At 41.8% G+C, this 20,997-nt stretch overlaps 4 protein-coding genes across 5 annotated transcripts; 2 read left to right on the forward strand and 2 right to left on the reverse strand.

Moving 5' to 3' along the window:
- The first annotated feature begins 817 nt into the window (after positions 1-817).
- Positions 818-4,879, forward strand: rccd1 (RCC1 domain containing 1). Its single transcript, XM_074632305.1, has 8 exons — positions 818-1,069; positions 1,708-1,908; positions 2,465-2,633; positions 3,122-3,243; positions 3,332-3,439; positions 4,101-4,271; positions 4,358-4,387; positions 4,561-4,879. Exons 1-8 carry the CDS (start codon positions 883-885, stop codon positions 4,716-4,718), a joined length of 1,146 nt encoding a protein of 381 aa, XP_074488406.1. The 5' UTR covers positions 818-882; the 3' UTR covers positions 4,719-4,879.
- On the reverse strand, positions 4,866-6,669 carry cib1 (calcium and integrin binding 1 (calmyrin)). The gene is made up of 7 exons (XM_074632306.1): positions 6,511-6,669; positions 6,113-6,147; positions 5,905-6,004; positions 5,593-5,746; positions 5,385-5,503; positions 5,195-5,283; positions 4,866-5,094 (listed from the first exon to the last, which is right to left on the reverse strand). The coding sequence occupies exons 1-7, from the start codon at positions 6,559-6,561 to the stop codon at positions 5,073-5,075; spliced, it is 570 nt and encodes a 189-aa protein (XP_074488407.1). The 5' UTR covers positions 6,562-6,669; the 3' UTR covers positions 4,866-5,072.
- A 1,055-nt stretch (positions 6,670-7,724) lies between these two features.
- Positions 7,725-15,807, reverse strand: LOC141765954 (titin-like). Its single transcript, XM_074632307.1, has 4 exons — positions 15,531-15,807; positions 14,923-15,037; positions 8,253-14,519; positions 7,725-8,085 (listed from the first exon to the last, which is right to left on the reverse strand). Exons 1-4 carry the CDS (start codon positions 15,549-15,551, stop codon positions 8,051-8,053), a joined length of 6,438 nt encoding a protein of 2,145 aa, XP_074488408.1. The 5' UTR covers positions 15,552-15,807; the 3' UTR covers positions 7,725-8,050.
- A 996-nt stretch (positions 15,808-16,803) lies between these two features.
- gdpgp1 (GDP-D-glucose phosphorylase 1) lies at positions 16,804-19,994 on the forward strand. 2 transcript variants are annotated; one of them, XM_074632309.1, is made up of 2 exons: positions 16,804-16,961; positions 18,603-19,994. In XM_074632309.1, exon 2 carries the CDS (start codon positions 18,611-18,613, stop codon positions 19,700-19,702), a length of 1,092 nt encoding a protein of 363 aa, XP_074488410.1. In that variant the 5' UTR covers positions 16,804-16,961; positions 18,603-18,610; the 3' UTR covers positions 19,703-19,994. The 2 variants fall into 2 exon arrangements, with proteins under 2 accessions (XP_074488410.1, XP_074488409.1); XM_074632308.1 differs by having other exon boundaries at positions 16,811-16,961; positions 18,600-19,994.
- Positions 19,995-20,997: the final 1,003 nt, after the last annotated feature.

Genomic DNA, 20,997 nt, shown 5'->3' on the forward strand with positions numbered 1-20,997 from the left:
TTATACTCTATTTTAGCTTCTATCTTAGCTTTTATTTTTAGCTTGTTTTTATTTTCTAATCTTTATTGTTCTATATTTTTATAACTGTTTTAATTATGTCTTAATGTTCTTTTGCACTTTGTCGCAATGTTCTTGAATGTTTATGTAAAGCACTTTGAATTACCCTGTTGCTGAAATGTGCTATATAGTGATGTGTCGGTTACGAACGAGCCAGCTCTTTGAGCCGGCTCTTTTAAGTGAACGACAAGAGCCAAGAGAGTTTTTTTTTCTTTTTTCTTTAATTAATTCAAGGCAGAATGATATGATGATCTTCTCCACGCCACGGACACCTAATGCACTGACTGTGACTTAATGTTGTGTTAATGACGTCCGTGCGACCAATCAGGTGATTGCAAACAATGATCATACCATCAAGCAGGGATGGGCGGAGGTGCGCGGTGCACTGACGGTCTACAGGAACAGAGCAGGAGGAAGAGGAGGAGAGAAAGAGAGAGGAATATGGTGCGCGAACAGCAGACAAGATGAGTGACAGTTGGAAACGAAGCAGCATGTAAAATTACAGTATTATGGAAATTATAAGGTTTAGTATAATTATATTGAATAATTTAAGTGATATGTGCACATTACTAATCATAGGTCAAAACAGCGCTAAATTTGGCTGAATTATAAAAGGCAGAAGTGGTAAAACGAAGAGTCGTTTGGGAGTTGAAAGAGCCGGCTCTTCTTGGTAAGCTGAGCCAAATGATCTGGCTCACTAAAAAGAGACGGAATTCCCATCACTAGTAGGCATTTTGCAACACTACTGTCGCGCATGCGCAGTGCATCCCGGCGCTACCAGTGTTCACTGCTCAGCAGAAGTAAACAAGAGGTGCAGCGTTTCAAATGCGGTGGTTCGGCTTTGGGTTTAACGCATTTGGACAAATACGTGTCCACGATAAATCAATTAAAGGAGAGAGTAGCGACGAAGTGAAAGTGAGCAGTCCAACTGAGCTAACGTTGGCTAGTCAGGTGGACACATGCTGTCAGATCAGAGCAAGCTGGAGTCGAGTAGCAGCTCTGCATCTGGATGGTGAGTCTATCAGAGATAAAAACAGCTCTGGTTGGACACTCAACCTAAAGAGAGTGCGTCTATAATATCACACTCTTTAAAGGTCCCATATTATGCTCATTTTCAGGTTCATACTTGTATTTTGTGTTTCTCCTAGAACATGTTTACATGCTGTAATGTTAAAAAAAATTATTTTCCTCATACTGTCGGCCTGAATATACCTGTATTTACCCTCTGTCTGAAACGCTCCGTTTTAGCGCATTTTGACGGAATTGCAACAGAATTGTGTTGCTAGGCAACAGCTTGGGTCCATGTGTACTTCCTGTCAGCTGATGACATTCACATACACTGCAACCAGGAATAAACTGGGACACATTTAGAATGTTTACGCTTAAAATTGTGTAAAGGGTCTAAATACTGTGTATTCGTGACATCACGAATGGACAGAAATCCTGACAGCTTGTTTCAAATGCAGAGTTTCTGAATACGGGCTGTGTGATTTTCCCTGTGGATTGAGTATTTCGATACTTTCACAGTATTTATATAGGACTTAAGCCTGCTTTATAATAAAAAAAACATGAAAATCTCACTTTTTTATAATATGGGACCTTTAAATAAACATTAACTCGTGTATTAATCTTGCTGTCTTGTCTTGTTAGGTGACAGCTGTGTGTGCCTGGCAGGTTTCACTGAGTCCTGTGGTGTTCCTCTGAAAGAGAGCCAGGGCTGTAAAGATGCCATCATCAGTGAATCACACCTGACCCTCGCTTTCTCAGACAGACTTGAGTCCTGGGATCTGCACAAGAAAGAGAAGACTCCATCATGGAGCATGGAAATAAAAACACACTCGGAGAACTCTGGTAATGTATATCCTAATCTCCTTTGACAGCCACAACAAGGGTCAAGGAAAACTTTATTATCCCCTAGGGGCAATTGGTTGTACAGTCAGCAGTACCACACAGTCATCAAACAAATACAATAAACACAATAAATAGCCTATCAAAACAACATTACAGGGCATTGTTTAGGAAACCAATGGCAGTCGGAATAAAAGAATATCTGAGCCTAATAGTCTTAAGTTTAGGCAAACTGTATCTGCAGCAGGGAGCAACCTGAACTCAATGGACAGGGGATGGCTAGGATCAGCTTGGACTGACTGAACCTTCTTTAAGGTCCTACTTTGGGTTGGAGGAGTCAAGTCATTCAGGGTGGTGCCTGCAATTTTGCTGCACAATTTGACTATACACTGCAACCTGTTCCTGTTTCTGAGGGTAAGCAACCCATACCAGCTGATAAAAGAGAACGTCAAGACAGACTCGATAAAACAAGAATAAAACATTTTCATAAGTGTTGTCCAGTGTATCAAGTACAGTAAAATGTGATTTACTAAACTGTACACTTCTTGCTGCTTTCCAGGACCCCCTAGTGTGCATCTGCCATTGGTCCCTGAGGGTTACATAGCCACGAAACCGCCCCTCTACCGCCCCTTATCACCACACCTGAGGGCCAAGAGTCTGGCACTGAGTGCAGAGCATGCCATCCTTCTCAGTGCCTCTGGAACTGTGTACACCTGGGGACTGGGCAGGTAATACTCACACATCTGTCTTTAGTTGGGAATCTGAGCAATACCACCCTCATGCATAACTTAACTTCCATAACTTCCTCCCTGGAAGATCTGTACAGTTCCCGCTGTTTCAGGGAAGCACAGAATATTCTCAGGGACCCATCTCAACCCGGACATAAGTTTCAGGACATTGAAAGCACGGACAAACAGATTAAAGAACAGTTTTTATGCCAGAGCCACAACTGCACTAAACATAGCCAAAACCTGAACATCTTGTAAATATTCACCGTGCAATAATGATATGAGTCGTGCAAGACCTGCAGAATGTGAATGTCTTGTGTGTGGTATGTGTGTTTTTATTATTATTTTTTATTTTTTTTTATAGTTTTAGAACCACGTTATTGTCTATGTTTTTTTGCCCTTTTTAAGGATTGAGTATTAAAGATATATTCTGTTCTACTATTCTTCTATTCTAATCTTTTGTGTGTGTGTATGTGTTTATTTGACAGCCATGGTCAGTTGGGGCACGGAGGCCTCACCTCTGAGGAGGAGCCCCGGGCGGTGGAGGCACTCTGGGGGATGCCCATGAGTTGTGTTGCTACAGGTGGCTGGCACTCTGTCTGTGTTAGTGGTAAGTGTCAAAAAAATGTTGGCAGTTAAAAGAGTTATGCCCTCAATTTTTGAGGAGGAATTGACCTCAAATGACCCTTTTTCTTCAGATGGGGGAGACCTTTATGTGTGGGGCTGGAATGAAAGTGGTCAGCTTGGACTTCCATCACGAGGTCTGAGGAAAGCAGAGCAGCAGCAGCAAAGTAGCCAACAAGCAGGTAAATCTGTTTTCCTTTCAAATAAGGCATTTGAGAAATGGAGACATTTCACCTAAAAACACAATCAAACTTATATTTCTTTTTACCCACAGTGCTGTCTATTAATCCAAATACTTTTGTGTAATTAGCTGAGGTGCACCTCACCCCAATAGGCCCTTTTGTGGTCCTGGTCTATTTAGGTGGACCAGGGCCCTGGTATTGTGCATGCTGGCTCACTGGAATGGCTGTGACACAATAAATAGAACGGGACCTTAATTAATTTGATCAATTACCCCTGTGTTTACCCTGCTATGACATGTCAAATGGCTGTTGTGAAAACGGCCTATACATTGCACTCAACTGCATTGATTTTTTTGTGTGGCATTTCCACAGCATCTATAAAGGATGCCTGCCTAATTATGAACACTTAAGGTAAATGTTCACTATTAGGTCTGTGGATTCACTGTATTTTTGGCCCTTTAAGCACCATAAACTAAATGCCATCAAGCTCCATTGTACTGGGTGAGCTACAGTGGCTATCTCAAAATGCAAATTCATACACTACAGTATTTAAACATATAGATGGCACTTGGGAGTATTTAAAATGCTTTATATTGTTAATTAATTAACCAGCCCGTTAACTGTAAGTGGCAAGTACTGCAACATTAACTGTACTGAACAGGTGCACCGTGCCAAGATGCCAGCACATCTCCCGCTGAAGAGCCACAGCAGGGAGAGAAACATGAAGAGGTTTTCATATCGATCCAGGCGTTCCCGGCTCTGCTCGATATCACTCCATCATGTGAAGTCAGGACAGTCAGCTGTGGCAGCCGCCACACAGCTGCAGTAACAAGTAAGAAACCGCCCTTGACAGTGGGTGTTTATTGATGCATTTTCTTGGCAAATCTGTCATCTTTATCTCATATTTTCTAATTCCAGCCACAGGTGACCTCTACACTTGGGGCTGGGGTAAGTTTCATTTTGGAGCTAATTGACACATAAACAGATGTTTAATCTGTTGCAAATGTGTTGCATCTTTGCAGCATGTTTCCAGTACCGATTTAATTAATCTGTATGCTTAGAGCACAGTTTAGTATATGTTGAATTTACCCGGTCCATCTTTCCTTCTATCACCATTTCAGGTGACTACGGCCAACTTGGACAACAGAATTTAATGAGTTCAGATGAGCCCCAGCTGGTGGAGTTCTTCAGGGAGCAGAAGATGCGTGTGGTTGATGCAGCGTGCGGGATGTGGAACACTTTTGCTGCTGTCCTACAGGAGGAAGTAGCTTGCTCTTAAAAATACAGGGAAATCCCCTTGATAAACATGGACTTTGGACAATATACCAGGAAGTATAAATGATCACAACAAATACAAGACTTTGAATTAAATATATTTTGTAATGTATAAGTTCCTCTCATTTGTCTGTATTAAAATAAACCAAACTTTGTAAATGGAAATATTTTTAATTTTCTTTATAGAAATAAAAATAAAAAATCACAGGTTTTGCATTTCACAAACAATGCATAAAATAGTTAAGGCAGTAAAATCCACAGGTAAATATAATTTAAGGCAAATATCTCATTCTAATTGAAAATTAAACACCATATGAGAGTTAAAGGGCAATGCATTTCCACAGACCGCTCGAGGTCTTCACAGGACAATCTTGAAAGAACTGTGGAGAAATCAAAATATAACATAAGCAGTTAAAAGTGAACAAAATTGTGTTGAGTAAAGTACATATTGGTGATAACAGCAAGTAGATTTTTAGTCACCTGACGAAATCTGGTGACCTTGAAATGACATGCTGAAACTCTGAGAGGTTCACGGTTCCATCCTTGTCGATGTCTGACTCTTCAAGAATCTGAAAAACATACAAAGGAAACAACTGTTACACTGACACATCATCAGTGTACCAACCTGCCTCCCTACACCTTCAAAGAGGAGAAGCCTCAGTGAACTCACGTTGCTGATGAGCTGTATCATTTCTTCCGTGGTTAGTCTCGTCTCATCTGTCTCGCCGGTCAGGCAGTTTACCAGCTTCTCCAGATCGCCACAATCAAGAGTCCCATCATCGTCAAAGTCTGAAAATATCAATATGCTTATCACACCTGATTCACAGCCTTACATGTATCCTAAATAATCTGCTCTTGTTTTTCGTCAATTTATTTACCAAATATACGGAATGCATAGTGGGATTTGATTTCCAGAGTAGCGGAGTCGCTGAAGGCACTCAAGAGATCCAGAAAGTCCTCAAATGTGAGGCTTCCGTCTTTGTGTTCAGATGTGGAGAACACGTAGCAGATTCTTTTCCTGAAAGGGTTGGACTGTGACGGGAACAACAAGTACAAGGGTCAGTACACTTTATCAGTACTTGAAGCACTTCAGAACAGACAAAGCACATCTTTTAGTCATGCTATGATAACCAAGCAGTCCACTTAACAGCACATTTCCTCTGTTTTTACTATCAAATAGCTTTTTTCACCTTGAGCTCTGGCAGAGTGAGAATCCTCTCCATGGGTGCTCTTGTATTTGGAAGGTCTTTCTCATCTTTTGTGAGGAGTTCAGTGAATCTCTTGTGAGCACTAAACAAACAAACAAACAAACAAACAAAGTTTATAATGATGGATGACAAAAAGCAGTGCTAGATTGATCAATGTTTTTTGTAATGTGGCATCCAGCTGATCACTTACAGGAGAATTTCTTGTTTTGTCAAGAATGTCAGCTCCTAAAAAGTAAAAGTGAGCAATGTTAGATAAGTTACAGATTAACCTGAAACTACTTTTTTCCCCACACTGGTAGTGACTTCCTGTCATACATCCAATGATATTAGCAACATTAGCTTTCAATAGATTGATGAGTGATGATAAATGGTGGCGTTATGTTTGATTTAAGGTTGTAGAAAATACCACAAATACACACCACACATAAATCATACTGTAGTTTTAATGACAAGGCTCTAATAGTTGTATTTTGCCATAAAACGTGAGGCTATGATAGCGAAGTTACGTCGTAAAAACAACAACAACTTCTTGTCAACCTCCATATCACGATTTAATTTGCTTTTGGAGACTTTGCTTCGGGCACTTACTTGATATTCTGAGAGTAAATCCTTCCCAAGTTGACTTGCCGTAGTTCCCATGTTGATAATTTGGAGTGGAAAGTGTACTTTTGTTGTTGTAAAGAGTTTACCCAGCGAACTATTAGAGGAACAAGTTGTTTCTGGCTTACTTCCGGTAGGATTCCCCTTCCTGTATGTAGCTACGTAACGGTTTCCATAGTGACGTACTTGCAAACAAGCTCCATCAGGAGAACAACAGGTGACAACAGGTGACAACTGGGGATATAACTTTGTCATTCTATGGTATCTTACTGTGTTATATATACTTATTTTGACACAGTTCGTTTTAAAAAAGAAAAATTAAAAACAAAACCTTATTTTAGTTTATTTTTTTTCCATTGATGAAATTCTTTAGCTACTTTTTAAAAGTATTTTGGGGGCATTTATTCGAGAGTAACAAAGGACCCTGGATGGTATATTGAATAGGCTATTAACCAAAAGTGCCACCACTTTTCCAGATTAGGAAAAGCAAAGACAGCATTTCTAAGACTTGGAAACATCTGGAAGTCAACACATAAAACTAGTAACACCAAGATAAAGTTATACAACAGCTGTGTACTATCTGTCCTTCTATATGGTGCTGAGTGCTGGAGAATGATTGAAATAAACATAGGCAAGCTTTCCAGCTTTCACAATACCCGCCTCAGAAAGATCATGAGGATATTCTGGCTTAGGAAGATTACAAACCATGAACTACACAAAAAGACAGGGTGCTTGGACATGGAAACAATATTGATAAGAAGACGATGGAGATGGCTTGGACATGTATTAAGGAAACCATCTGATGACATGACAAAAGTGGCATTGCGTTGGACACCAGAGGGAAAACGCAAAAGAGGGAGGCCCAAAACAACCTGGAGGCGAACCACCAGGCGCAACAAGGACTAAGTAAGCCACCACTTTAACTAGTTCAGTAGCTTACGGTATACCACAATATAAAATGGTTCCAGCAAAAATAGATATTGCATTTGAAAAAAATAAATAGAATATATATATATAAATTGGAAATAGTTAAATTAAGATTTTACAGTACAAGAGTAAATCTTAATCCATGCTTTTCTGTTTTTTATTTGGTTTTATATTTAAATAATTAATCCTGTCTTGTTTGTATTTGTTTGTCTTCATACCATCCAGTGTTAATAGTATATAACGTCCCATAACAAATCCAAAGTACAACTCTAATGACTGTACTAAATATCTTCATTTTTATTATAGATTTACAACGAACAGCATCTTTTTTTGCTGTTGGTATTATTTGAGCCATAAACAAACAGATGCATTTTTCTTCTATAAATAAAATCATTAATAAAGCTTACTAGTATACAAGCATTTAAAAAACACACTGTATGTAATCATATATCTACAAAACTGCAATTTCTGGTAAAGCATTAATTCACAGAGCATTTGCTAACTGATTTTTCTGAACAGCACTGGATGAAGATGAGAAATAAATGAGGATCTTGACAGGAAGATCATGAGATGGTTACTTCATCCCTGGGGAGGAGACAAGCTAAGCTCCGGCATTTGACTCCCAATCTGTTGTATCTGGAAAAATAGATAAAAACAAAAAAAATACTGTTAATGCAGGAAATAGAATAATGTGAGAAAAAAAGTGATTAACGTATCTAATTTTTCTCTAAAATCTTTTACGTAGGCTTTTTATTCCTACTAAATATAACAACCCTTATATATTTAGTTTTCACAGATTGTACCTGTCATTTTCGTTCCCTCCTTGGTCTCCGCTGGAACTCCTACGCCATACTCGTTTTCACCGGTGACTCTGAAGAAGTAGATTCCTCCCTCCTCCAGGTCAGACACCTTGTAGGATATTCGGCGGCATTTGTCCGTGAGTTTTGTCCACCCTTTCCTGCTGATGTCACGTATGTCTACAAGGTAGCTCTTGACAGCGGCTCCTCCCTCATTCTCAGGGATGTCCCAGGTAACAGTGGCGGAGTTCTTGGTCACATCTTTAACAGTCACATGAGTAGGCGGACCAGGTGAATCCAGAACTCTCACGTTCAGCGCCAAAGAGGCAGATCCAGCAACGTTTTGCAGTTTGACTTTGTATTTGCCGGAGTCATCGCGTGTTGCTCCTTCTACTGTGATAGAGGTGACGAAGCTGCTGGTGTTGACAAGTCCTCTGACTCTCAGATCTACATCTGCTTTGTCCCACGTCACATTAGGAACTGGTTTGCCGGTGAAAGGCACAGTCAAAGTGAAGGAGCTGCCATCTTTAACAAGCAGGGTCTTCCTCATTTCTGGGCTAACATCAAACCTGGGCTCCTCCTCTCTCTCCATGGCCACTTCAGGATCTGTTTCAGGACTGGGCTCACTGAGGCCAATCTTGTTTATGGATCTGACAATAAAAATATATTCTGTCCCTGATGTGAGTCCAGTTACCATAAACACTGTTTTCTCTATGTTATGAGCACCAACAGTCCAGTCTTCTTCTGCTGATTTTCTGAATTCAATTTTGTACCCTGTTACTGCTGCTCCACCATCAAACAGCGGCTTGCTCCATGACAGAGTGATGGTGGTCCTGGATGAATCGATTATGTTGGGTTTTGCAGGAGGGGAGGGCAGAAACTTTGGATCCTCTGCCAGAGCTAGTGGGCATGGGATACTGGGTTCACTTAGCCCAGCAGCATTCTCAGCAAAGACTCTGAATTCATACTCACATCCCTCGTGCAGGCCGGAGGCTTTGACTCGTAGGTCGTAGACCGGCTTCTTGTTAATACGACCCCAACGGACACCCTGCTTCTCCCTCTTCTCAATGATGTAACCGCTGATGCGGCTGCCGCCGTCAGAGACAGGTCTCTTCCAGCAGATAGTCATAGCCTCGTTAGTTGCACTTGTGACCTCAACATCAGTCGGAGCAGATGGGATAGTGAAGGGATCCATGGCCTTGGTGGGCTCACTTTCCAGAATCTCACCATCCCCATATTTGTTCACTGCTCTCACCCTAAACAGGTACTCATTTCCTTTGAGTAGCTTGGTTATTTTGCAGGTAGTTGCCATCATGTCGCCGTACACAAGGGTCCAGGCTACACGGCTCGTTTCACACTTCTCAACAATGTAGTGCAGGATCTCAGCGCCGCCAGTCTCATGAGGGGGTCCCCATGACAGGGTGCATTTCTCTGCTGAGACTCCAGATACTTCTAGAGGTCCAGCGGGTGGGCCGGGTCTGTCCAGGACCTTGCAGGTGATAACCTTAGATGTGGTACCACCTGTACTCTGTAGTGTCAGAGTATACAGTCCAGAGTCTTTCCTAACACTTTCTCTGACAAGTAGGGAGGTATGCATCTTTGTTGCGGTTATCTCAACCCGCCCCTTAGTGCCGATATTTCTACCATTCTTCAACCAGAACACTGTGGGGTTGGGGCGGCCGGAGATGTCAGCATCTATTCTTAGGAGGTCTCCTGCTTTGACAACCACCACCTGTCTAAATTTGTCCTCCAGGATAATTTTGGGTGGCTCCACATCATGCTGTACCGTAACAGGTCCGGTGGTTTCAGAGGGCGCGCTGAAGTGCTCAGCTGAGTTCTTTGCAATCACACGGAAATCATACTCCTCGCCCTCTGTGAGGTCAGTCACTTCCAAGAAGGTGTCCAGTAAGTTGGTGAAGTTGCACTTAAGCCAGCAGTGTTCTGGGAGCTCTTTACGCTCAACAATGTACCCAGTTATTTTAGCCCCGCCGTCATGTTCTGGTTTGTCCCAGGAGAGGGAAACTGAGCTGTTTGTTATATTGGTGACTGTGAGGTTGTGTGGGGGATCGCACTGGTCTCTTGCTGCTACAGGCTCAGACGCCTTACTGCATGGTCCAACACCTGCCATATTCTCTGCACAGACCCGGTACTCATACAGCAGACCTTCTTCAACGCTCGTTACCTTGAACTGGTTCTCAGTCACTGGGTTTCTGTTTAACTTTGTCCACAAAATGCTGCTTTGATCTTTGCATTCAATATGATAGCCAATAACAGGGCTGCCACCGTCAGTGTCTGGCTTGCTCCATGCGACCACCATGATGGACTTTGAGGCGCTAACAACATGGAGATTGATTGGTGGGCCAGGGGGCTTAAAGGGATACTGGGCAACAACATGTTCAGACTCAACAAAGGGGCTTTTGCCGTAGCGATTCTCTGCAGCAATATGAAACTGATATTCAGTGCCCTGCGTCAGACGGGAAATCTTGATTGATGTTCTGGCGACTGTTGCTGACACAGTCTGCCATATTGTGCTGCTTGTATCTCTCTTCTCAAGAACATAATTACTGATTTGACATCCGCCAGTGTAATGTGGGGGCTGCCACGACAAAGACATAAAGTCAGCACTCACTTCATCCACACTGAGGTCACTTGGTGGTCCGGGTCTTTCAAAAACATTAACAGAGATTTCAGCAGATGTGGTTCCACTGGAGTTGGTCAGGGTCAACTCATACACGCCAACGTCTATTCTGGTGGCATCTTTGATAATGATCTGAGATGATGTGTCAGATGTGTGCACATTTACCCTGCTTGTCTCTTTCAGCAAGTTTCCATCTTTCTTCCAAGCTACTGTTGGCGGTGGTACACCCTTGAGTGGAACATCAATTTTTAAATCGTTTCCTGCTTTCACGCTGAATTCGTTGGACAGCAAATTAATAATAGGCCCAGCACTAGTATCCCTCACTGCAACAGGTGCTAAAAGAGACTTTGGTTCACTTTTTCCCTTTTCATTCACAGCACTCACTCTAAAGAAATACTCCTTTCCTTTCGCCAGCCCATTAATAGTCACTTCCAGTGCTTTACTCTGTGAACATATTGCCCATGTGTCATCTTCCTTAGCCTGCATTTCAACAGTATAACATGTGATTTTGCTTCCTCCATCATGGTCAGGCTTTTCCCAAGAGAGTCTTGCACTATTGCAGGTAACATCACTGAGTGTGATTTTGCCAGGAGGCAGAGGAGCCTCAGACACTTTAACAGCATCTGTGGTCTCTGCTGGCAGCCCAGTGCCAAACTCATTCACAGCCAGGACACGGAAGTAATAGAAACTCCCTTCCTGGAGATTGTCAATCTTGTATGAGTTTCTTATACAATTGCTACAGATGCTTGTGAATGCCTTCCTGGCATCCTCTCGCTTTTCTACGATGTAGTGCGAAATCTTTGATCCTCCGTCAATGTGAGGTGCCTCCCAGGAGATGGACACGGAGTCCCTCTTTACATCCTTTACCTCTAAGTTTGTTGGTGCACTGGGAGAGTCCAACACCCTGACATTGATGAATGCCGATTTAGTGCCACAGCAGTTCTCAGCAGTCAACACATATTTTCCTGTGTCATTTCTGTTGACATTCTCGATCAATAACTCTGTGTGGGAGCCTGTTACCTCAATTTGAGCGCGCTGACTGACAGTGCCGCCTTCCTTTGACCACTTGACCTCAGGCTCTGGCCTTCCTCTGATGGTGACGACGAGATGTAATGTGGAACAGGCTCGAACGCTGACAATCTTCCTCAAGGTAGAGTCCAACTCAATCTCAGGTGCCTCCAGTTTTTCAGCAGCTACCATAGACCCGGGTAGATCCACATGCTCTCCAACTCCAGCAGCATTCATTGCACGTATACGAAAATTGTACCTTGCATTTTCTCTCAGTCTGTTCACGGTGTAGTTTGTGTCCTCTACACCTGTGCTCGGTGTACATGCGATCCATTCGTCTTCTGCTGCTTCTTTCATCTCAACGACAAATCCACTGATGGCTGCTCCACCATCATAGATGGGCTTTGACCAGGTCAGCGACACAGTGCTGTTGGAATAGTCTGTCACTTTGGGGTTGGTAGGGGGGCCAGGTGGGTAAGTAGCTTCACATACTTTTATGTACTCACTTGGCTCACTGGGTGCACCCACACCAGCAGCGTTCTCTGCCAACACTCTAAATTGATAGTTATGTCCTTCGGCGAGCCCTGTGCATCGGAAACGCAAGTCGTTTAGTCTTCTCTTGTTGCATTTAGTCCACCTGACACCCTCTTTGTCACGTTTCTCCAGGATGTAGCCGTCAATCTCTGAGCCTCCGTCAGTCTCGGGCCTTTCCCATGATAGCACTACAGAGTCACCAGTCACAGCGCTGGCTGTAGGGGTAGAAGGTGCACCGGGTGTTGTAAAAGGGTTTTGTGCAACGAAGGGGTCTGATTCCAGAAATTCACCAACACCAAATTTATTCACGGCGGCAATTCTGAATATATACTCTTTACCAGTCACCAGTTTTGTCACTTTGTAACTGACAGCTTCGACGTGAGGCTCAACGCTTGTCCATGTAACACGGCTGGTCTCCCTTTTTTCAATGATATAGTGGGAAACACTGGCACCGCCATCATTTAAAGGGGGGTTCCAGTGAAGATTACACTTCTCAGCACTGACAACTTTCACCCTCAGAAGTCCATCTGGAGGACCAGGTCTATCCAGGACCTTCACGATAACCGGGATAGACGTACTTCCACCCATGTTACTGAGGCTCAAGACGAAGTGTCCCCCATCCGCTCGTGCACAGTCCCTGACGGTCAGAGTTGTATGAGTGAGGGTGTTTTTGACCTCCATTCTTTGCGTAGCTTTGTCAATTTCTTTTCCATCCTTCAGCCATGTCACTACGGGGAGGGGCTTTCCAAGGTAATCAGCATCAATAACGAATGTCTCACCAGACTGAACAACAGTAGTACTCTTGAACTTAGGATCAATGATTACTGTGGGTCCTTCAATAACATCCTGAGCAATGATGGTTACACTCTCTGAAGGTGTGCTCCAAACGCCAGCGCCGTTCTTAGCAGTCACTCTAAACTCATAACTCTGACCTCCTGTCAGACCTGTGATTGTGAACTGATTCTCAATGACACTGGTGAAGTTTGCCTTCATCCACCTGCCATCTGGGATCTCCTTCTTTTCAACAACGTAGCCTGTAATGGTGCTTCCACCATCATACCTGGGTTTTGCCCACTGAAGTGTGATGTTCTCTCTAGTAATGACAACAGCTTCAGGTTTACCAGGTGGACCGCAGGGGTCTCGTGCCACATAGCATTCAGATGTCTTGCTAGCTGGGCTGAGTCCAGCAATATTCTCAGCAAAAACTCTGAATTCATACTCTATGCCTTCTTCCAGACCACTTGTTTTGAAGCGAGCATCAGGTATAACAAGTTTGTTCAGCTTGGTCCATAAGATGCTGTTCTTCTCTTTGCGTTCAAGATGATAGCCAACGATGGGGCTACCTCCATCTTTGGCTGGAGGCTCCCATTCAACCACCATGCTGTACTTTGTCACTGTGGACACAAAGGGGGTGCCAGTAGCAGTGGGCACACTGAAAGGATATTGTGCAATTACAATAGGAGAGGCGATTGCAGTACTCTTCCCGTGCCTATTTTCTGCAAACACTCTGAATTGGTATTCGCTTCCTGTCTTCAGTTTGGTGACTTTGATTGTGGTTCTTACTGTCGTTGCTGACACAGTCTGCCATTCCGTGCTTACAGTTTCCCGTTTCTCCACTATGTAGTTGTCCAGCTGACAGCCTCCTGTGTATTCTGGTGGCTCCCAGGAGATGACAACGTAGTCCGAACTGATCTCATCAATCCTCACAGGCCCTGCGGGTGAGTCCGGCTTTTCAAGAACAACCACAGTGATATCTCCTGTATGTTTTCCAGCACTGTTGCTCGCTGTGATAGAGTATTGACCAGAGTGCTCCCTGGCAGCGTGTCTGATGTGGAGAACTGTTAATGATGATGTATTTGAAAGCTGTAGCCTCGATGTCTCTTTGACCGCCTGACCATCTTTTTTCCATTCAATTTTTGGTGCTGGGAGCCCGGCCACTGGGATCTCTACTTTCAGATCTTCACCATTCTTCACAGTAAATGTGCCAAAAGTTATCTGGAGTTTTGGCTTAATAGCATTTTCCTTATCTGCGACAGGGCCAGGTTGGACCTCAGGGTCGTGTTCTCTGTTCTCTGCTGAAGCGGCAGTCTGACCTGGTGTGAGGGGGGAAAAAAGCATAAAATGAGTAGAACAATAGATGGGATCCTTGTGCAGAGTCAGACTAATTATACAAAAATCCATATGGTATTTGATAGACTAAATCAATCTATGTCGCTTTTTAATTGCATTTGAGTAAACACATTAATCTGTTGCGTGAACCCATGTTAAAATATGGATAACTATTAATATTTTAATTTAATTAATTTGGTTTACTGACTTTTCAGAACATCCAACACATTAATGTGTTGTCTCACATTAATATCTCACATTAATGACACTGTCAGGAGAGGTTGAAAGCCGCAAAAACGTAGCAAGTGAATGTTTGAACTTAGATTATATTGTTACACTTTAATTATGAGTCATATACTGTTTATTCCCCACAATGGCATGACATACCTTGGACAATGACTGTGATGGGTGACTGGGAATCCGTAGCTGTGAGCTCTGCATCAGTCTCCGGTGTCACATTTATATTTAGAGTGTGAGCGTTATCTTCTGCTTTCTCTCCCACCTACAAAAGACAGTGTTACAAAACCGTCAGAGAAAATGAAATTAAAGACCAGCTGAAACAATCAGGGCAGTATGTTTCTTTATTTTCTTTTTTCCCCCTTAAGACTGTTGTGTTGTTTGGTTACAAAACATTTTAAAAACTGCTATACATATTCAATCATAAAAGGATTTTGATAAAACTAACTTTAGTGTTTACATGCTAGTGTATACATGCTATCATAGTGAATGTGATGTGTTGGTAACAGAAACTGTTGATGGGGTTAAAAATAACCAGAGGCATGGCTGACCAGACCGCCATCTGCTCCACCTAACAGATACAACTCTATTATTATCTAACTCTTAAAGCTCTCATAAGGTTTAAACCATTTCACTTTAGTAAGAAACACAAGAAGGAAAAGCATTAATCCAAAAGTAGTTCTAGGTGCCCTCAGCTCTTTCACTAACTTTTGCTTACGTCATTGCTTACAAGTATTTTCAAACACAACTGTACTTACTTCGTTGTTGCTGGCTTCCATCGTTTCTTTCCCTCGTCCTTATTTATGTATAAGAAATGAAAGGTGAATTCAAAATTCAGATCGTTCAGTTAAGCGGTTTAGAGATTAAGATGCATCGACTGCGATGAGCCCTCAAACTCTGTGGCAGACATTCACAACTCTGCCAATCACTGCCTGCTTTATCTCCAAAAGCATGCAGAGACTAAAATAACCATGGCGCCTGATTGGCCCACTGCTCATTCTTTCAAAGTTAGTTGAGCCTTCATGGATCAACTAGGAAAAACTGGAGAGTGGCTCAACAGTAAAATATTGCACACATACTATTCCAGTTACAAGGGGGTTACCGTATGACTTTACAGTTTAGATAACCTCTAAATAGCTTTGTGTGTTTGTGTTCATTGGGGGGTTGAGTTATGTGAGCCTCTACTAAGTGGACAAGAACCTTCCTGAACAAATGGTCAGCCACTACAATACTATGGGTATAAGTGAAGGCAGGGGGTGACTTAAGTACAATTTTGAGGTACTTGTTCTTTACTTGAGTATTTCATGTATAAAACATATGATGGAAACATGATAACAATGCCTTATGTTTCATTAATTCATCATTTAGTTTATACATTTCAGACGCAAATATTGTACTTTGTACTCCACTACATTTATCTGACAGCTATAGTTACTAGTTATTTTTCAGATCACAATTTTACAAACAAAACATGTGATCAGTATATACAATAAGATGCTGTGTTATAGATTTAACTATCAAAAAAAATAATTTAGAATTGGATCCACCTCAACCAGCTACAACATTAAAGTACTGTTTACATCTAACGGTCCTGTAATATTATGATATAACACTGATGGGGCCCATTCTGACAAACAAATATTTTTCACTTTTGATACTTTGAGTACATTTTGCTGATAATTCCTTTGTAGTCCTACTTTTTCTCAAGCGAATGCAGGACTTGGACTTTTACTTGTAATTGTGTTTATATAATGTGATATCTTGATGTACTTGATTTCGGACCCCAGGAAGACTAGCTGGTGCCATTGGTACCAGCTAATGGGGATCCTTTTTGAATAAATAAATAAATAAATCTAGAGTTTTCATCATTATTATTATTATTATTATTATTATTATTATTATTATTATTATTATTTATTCATTTGTTATTATTATTTTTAATTTTAAATTTTGTTTCTGCACAATCTCCTGTTCCACACTCCAGTCCAGATGGTGGCGGTAATGCACCTCTAAGATGGTTTGCCAACCTTCAATAAACACCGAAGAAGAAGAAGAGCTAACCTACCAAGCAAACATGTGCTAGGAGCTAGCTACAAGAAGAGAAACAAATGATGTCATCAAGTTAGTTGTTCCTTCTAAAAAGGTTACGTTTAATCTGCTGTTTGTTTCCAGACGCTGACATTGAAGCGGTGAGTAAATCATACATCAACTCATGCTTGTGTTACAGGCAGCAAACAACCAGTGACTGTGATGTAGAGTTGGCTCACTGTTAGTTTCTGTCACAAACAAGGAATGAAATGATCACCTGCCAGATAACAGGGTTGGCTGTGGCAGGTGAAACTTTCAGATCACCTGCCACCATGGCAGACAGGCTTTCCTTATATTAAGAAATATTATTTTTAAAAAGTAACTCTAAAGCCTAAATTAAATATATGGTAACACATTTACCACATTTACTTTTTTTCTTATTAGACAATAAGTCACACAATGGTGAGATTTGTGCTGATCAGAAGTGTCTTCTATTAGTTTTCCACCTTCAATGAAGAGCAGCTGCTTCTCAAGCCCAAAGGCCCTTTTTAACCATTAAATACTATTTTAGCATATAATTATAAAATAGTGTTTATACTAAAGTCATTTTCAATACATTTTGAGGTAAATATTGGGGTGATTTCCAATAGGTAACTTACTAATTATCACCTAATTACCATGACATTTGCAGACCTGTAAAATGAAGTGTTATTAAATAAAGTCATGCATTAAGGTTACATGATATATTCCATAATTCTACAGTCTGGTACCACCGACTCAGTGTTTACAATGTTAAAGCGTTCAGAAGTGGCAGACAGAAAACATGAGTGGCCGGTAGAAATGTTCAGTGACCTGCCACAGTGGCAGGTGAGGGAAAAGGTTAATTTCAGATCCTGGTCACAAATATTTGTCAGTATCACTGGTGGGATGTACATTTACTCCACTATAATTCAGGGGGGAAATGTTATACTTTTTACTGCACTACATAACAGCTATAGTTACTTTGCAGGATATGATTTTATGTACAAAACCCATCATGAAAACATGATAACAATTCATCATGTCTCATAAATTCATATATTTTGCACGTAAAATAATAATCCAGTAGTAAAATACTCCCTGGTGTAATTTATCCTTCCCTAACAATTTCAACAGAGCTAACATGAGACTCAAGAAGATGTTACTCAATTAGTCTATACAAGCCCACCCACCTGAGCAGAGGTCTAATCAGCCATTAACTGAAAACACCTGTGTGAGTGCTCAGAGGCTTTAAGTAAAAGTTGCAATACCACACTGTGAAAATACTCCATTACAAGTTAAGTTAGTAAAGTGTTATCAGCAAAATGTACTTAAAGCATCAAATGTAAAAGTACTCATAATACGGACCCCTTTGTAATTCTTATTGGTAGATGAAGATTTGTGATCTAATAAATTCATATTAAAGCTCTGGCCCACCTGAGCAGAGGTCTCATCATCCAGAATGACTGAAAACACCTGTGTGGGTGTTCAGAGGCTTTAAGTAAAGGATCTAAATACTTTCACTCCTCAGTATGAAGGTGATTTATTTAGGGTTTCTGCCCTCCACTAATGTAACAGTCCTGATTTCACTTGACACAGAAAATGAACTCAATAAAATCATGATGCAGACTCCTTGATAATTATTATTTACAGCCGTGTCCACAGGCTGCTCATGTGACCCGGCTCTCTGTCTGATGATTCAGCAGAATGACAAGCTAAAAGACCAACCATAGTGACCTCTATTGTCAAATCTCACGCCTCTTTGCCTTACTGTTCACCAGCAGATCCAACCATGCCGCTCCAGTTTGTGTATAGCAACCAGGACTTTGTCGCAGATGTGCGTCGGAGCAGTGGCAACGGACTTGGGATGGCGTCACCACCGCCAGCAAAGTTTGACACGACTATGCAAGCCGGCTGGACAGACAGGATGAACAGGGCGCTCTTCCGCTACCATCTGGGTGATTTACAAACACGTATCCTGCCGGGCCCGCACGGCTATGTGGCCCAACTGAATATTCAAAGAGGAATCGAGAGGAGAAAGCCTCAGGAGATACTGAGCATTCAGCAGGAGTTCAATGCCAAGCAGTTTAATTTTAACAAAATCAATCCAGAAGAAATCCTATTTGAGATGATAAAGGATGCTGAGGGAGGAAATGAAAAGGGACAGTTGCATGAACCCTGCAGGATGGTTGTGCTGGTCAATGTCAGCCCTTTGGAGTTTGGACATTGTCTCCTTGTTCCAGATCCTTCACGCTGTCTCCCACAGGTCCTGACGAGGTTCGCCATCCAGGCTGGCATTGAATCTGTGCTCCTGAGCTCCGATCCTGGCTTCCGTGTGGGGTTCAACAGTCTCGGGGGATTTGCGTCTGTCAATCATTTACACCTACATGGGTATTACCTGGATCATGAGCTCAGGATAGAATCTATGCCAGTCAAGCCGCTGGTTCCTGAAAAGGGGTTTTATCGCTTGTTGGACTTCCCTGCAGGCTTTTTGTTTTACACAGACTCCGAGTGGGTGGAGAAAGTTGCCGGAGCCATCTGTCAAGTCACAGACTTTCTCGTGGACGGTAATATTGCTCACAACCTGTTCTTGACTAGAGGATGTCCGCCCTGTGATCGCATACGGAACGAAAAGGATCGGTGTTCAGGAAGAGGCGTTCGTATCGCCGTATGGCCCAGAACATCGTGTTTTGGCGCCAAGGAGGAATCTGCCTTCAACGTTGCTCTCTGTGAGCTGGCTGGACATTTACCATTTAAGAACAAGGAGGACTACGAGCTCACTACTGAGAAAGATGTAATAGAGATCATCCAGAGGTATCTTCTGCCTGATGCAGAGTTTAACACGTTGGAACAGCAGCTTACTCATCATTTGATGGACTTATAACGTATGAACATTGGTTGGCTTTAGTTAGAAGCTACATATTCTTCACAAGTTCTGAAATGTGTTTAGGGTTTTGGTGAAAAGAGAAGAAGAAGAAAATGATCTTTTCTCTGGATTATACTTATGGAGCTATGCTGAATCTCATCTCCTGCATCTGGCCTAAGTACAACATTGGATGTGCACAGAAATACCATCTTACATAAATATATTTATCAGTGAGAATGTATTTAATGGACTAATGGATGTACTGTATTAAAACTGGTTTTAAATAAAATGGCAAAAGCATTTTATCTAAAAATATAAAAGTTGTTTTTGTATTTATTAAATGTGTGTGGAGTGAGTTGTGCATGTGAAGCGGTTCATTCCAACACACATTTTGGCTCGTCAAAGCAGGAGAAACACAGGTGTGATAACAGAATTAATCATGCTGGCTCACTGGCATCGTTAATGTTAGTTGCTACACCTGTGCTTTTTCTGTGAAGACAAGTCAGAATATGTGTTGTGAAAAAAGGCCTATGAAGTAAGTAAAAGGGCTGACCAAAATGCTTCAAAGCTTTGACCGTTGTCATGGTACATACATACATATTCCCAAGTATGTAATAATAATATATAAATTCCAAAATAGCCCATGAGAGAAGGAATAATCTTACATTATTCACATTCAACATTAATTATTATTGCAGCGGCACTGTCCCAGGCACTGAAACGGGGGAGATAGAGACTGCCGCGGAGAAGCGCGCCGCAGTCTCAAAGCTTCAAAGCCCAAAAAATGATAGACCTACTTATTAAGCAACAAAAGGAATATGGAGGTACATTTTTCCAATGCATTGATATCCCTGTTGATTTGGAGATGAGTCTAAACCAGTGGTCATTTATGGACAACACCCAGAACAGAAACTAGCAGGTTGAAAATGCGTTGCTTTCAGGTTTTTTCTCTTGTTGCAAAGAGAAACAGTCTCAAGAGTGTGATCATTCAACAACAGGGTTGTGTAAACTGTAAATCACTGATGACGCTGACAACAGTGTGTGAAATTGAGCCTGAACACTCCTTAGAGCAATGAGAGGGGAAAAAAATGACGGTATTTTTTTCTAGGGTCCAAGATCACTCCCTATTTGTGCCCTCGTTTTTTAATCTTAACTCAGCTGCTGTCAATCACAGCACAGTCTGCACTCGCCCACCCAGTCCTGAGTAGAGGTCTAATCAGCTACAATAGCTGAAAACACCTGTGTGGGTTGGTGCACTATAATAGATTTCTCTCATGGAAAACATTTTGACATGTCACAGTAGGAAAAGCACA

The sequence above is a fragment of the Sebastes fasciatus genome, chromosome 4 (genome assembly GCF_043250625.1).
Source record: "Sebastes fasciatus isolate fSebFas1 chromosome 4, fSebFas1.pri, whole genome shotgun sequence".
Lineage (NCBI taxonomy): Eukaryota > Metazoa > Chordata > Actinopteri > Perciformes > Sebastidae > Sebastes > Sebastes fasciatus.

What these genes read in the sequence shown, in the direction of transcription:
- rccd1 (XM_074632305.1), top strand. Translation starts at nt 883, where the DNA reads ATGCGGTGGTTCGGCTTTGGGTTTAACGCATTTGGACAAATACGTGTC. An exon ending in CCACACAGCTGCAGTAACAA is followed by an intron (nt 4,272 to 4,357) that starts GTAAGAAACCGC and finishes TTCTAATTCCAG; the next exon opens with CCACAGGTGACCTCTACACT. An exon ending in CCTCTACACTTGGGGCTGGG is followed by an intron (nt 4,388 to 4,560) that starts GTAAGTTTCATT and finishes TCACCATTTCAG; the next exon opens with GTGACTACGGCCAACTTGGA.
- cib1 (XM_074632306.1), bottom strand. Translation starts at nt 6,561, where the DNA reads ATGGGAACTACGGCAAGTCAACTTGGGAAGGATTTACTCTCAGAATAT. An exon ending in TCACTCTGCCAGAGCTCAAG is followed by an intron (nt 5,747 to 5,904) that starts GTGAAAAAAGCT and finishes TTCCCGTCACAG; the next exon opens with TCCAACCCTTTCAGGAAAAG. An exon ending in AGGTCACCAGATTTCGTCAG is followed by an intron (nt 5,095 to 5,194) that starts GTGACTAAAAAT and finishes ATTTCTCCACAG; the next exon opens with TTCTTTCAAGATTGTCCTGT.
- LOC141765954 (XM_074632307.1), bottom strand. Translation starts at nt 15,551, where the DNA reads ATGGAAGCCAGCAACAACGAA. An exon ending in TGGAAGCCAGCAACAACGAA is followed by an intron (nt 15,038 to 15,530) that starts GTAAGTACAGTT and finishes TGTCTTTTGTAG; the next exon opens with GTGGGAGAGAAAGCAGAAGA. An exon ending in GGAGGGAACGAAAATGACAG is followed by an intron (nt 8,086 to 8,252) that starts GTACAATCTGTG and finishes CTATTTTTCCAG; the next exon opens with ATACAACAGATTGGGAGTCA.
- gdpgp1 (XM_074632309.1), top strand. Translation starts at nt 18,611, where the DNA reads ATGCCGCTCCAGTTTGTGTATAGCAACCAGGACTTTGTCGCAGATGTG.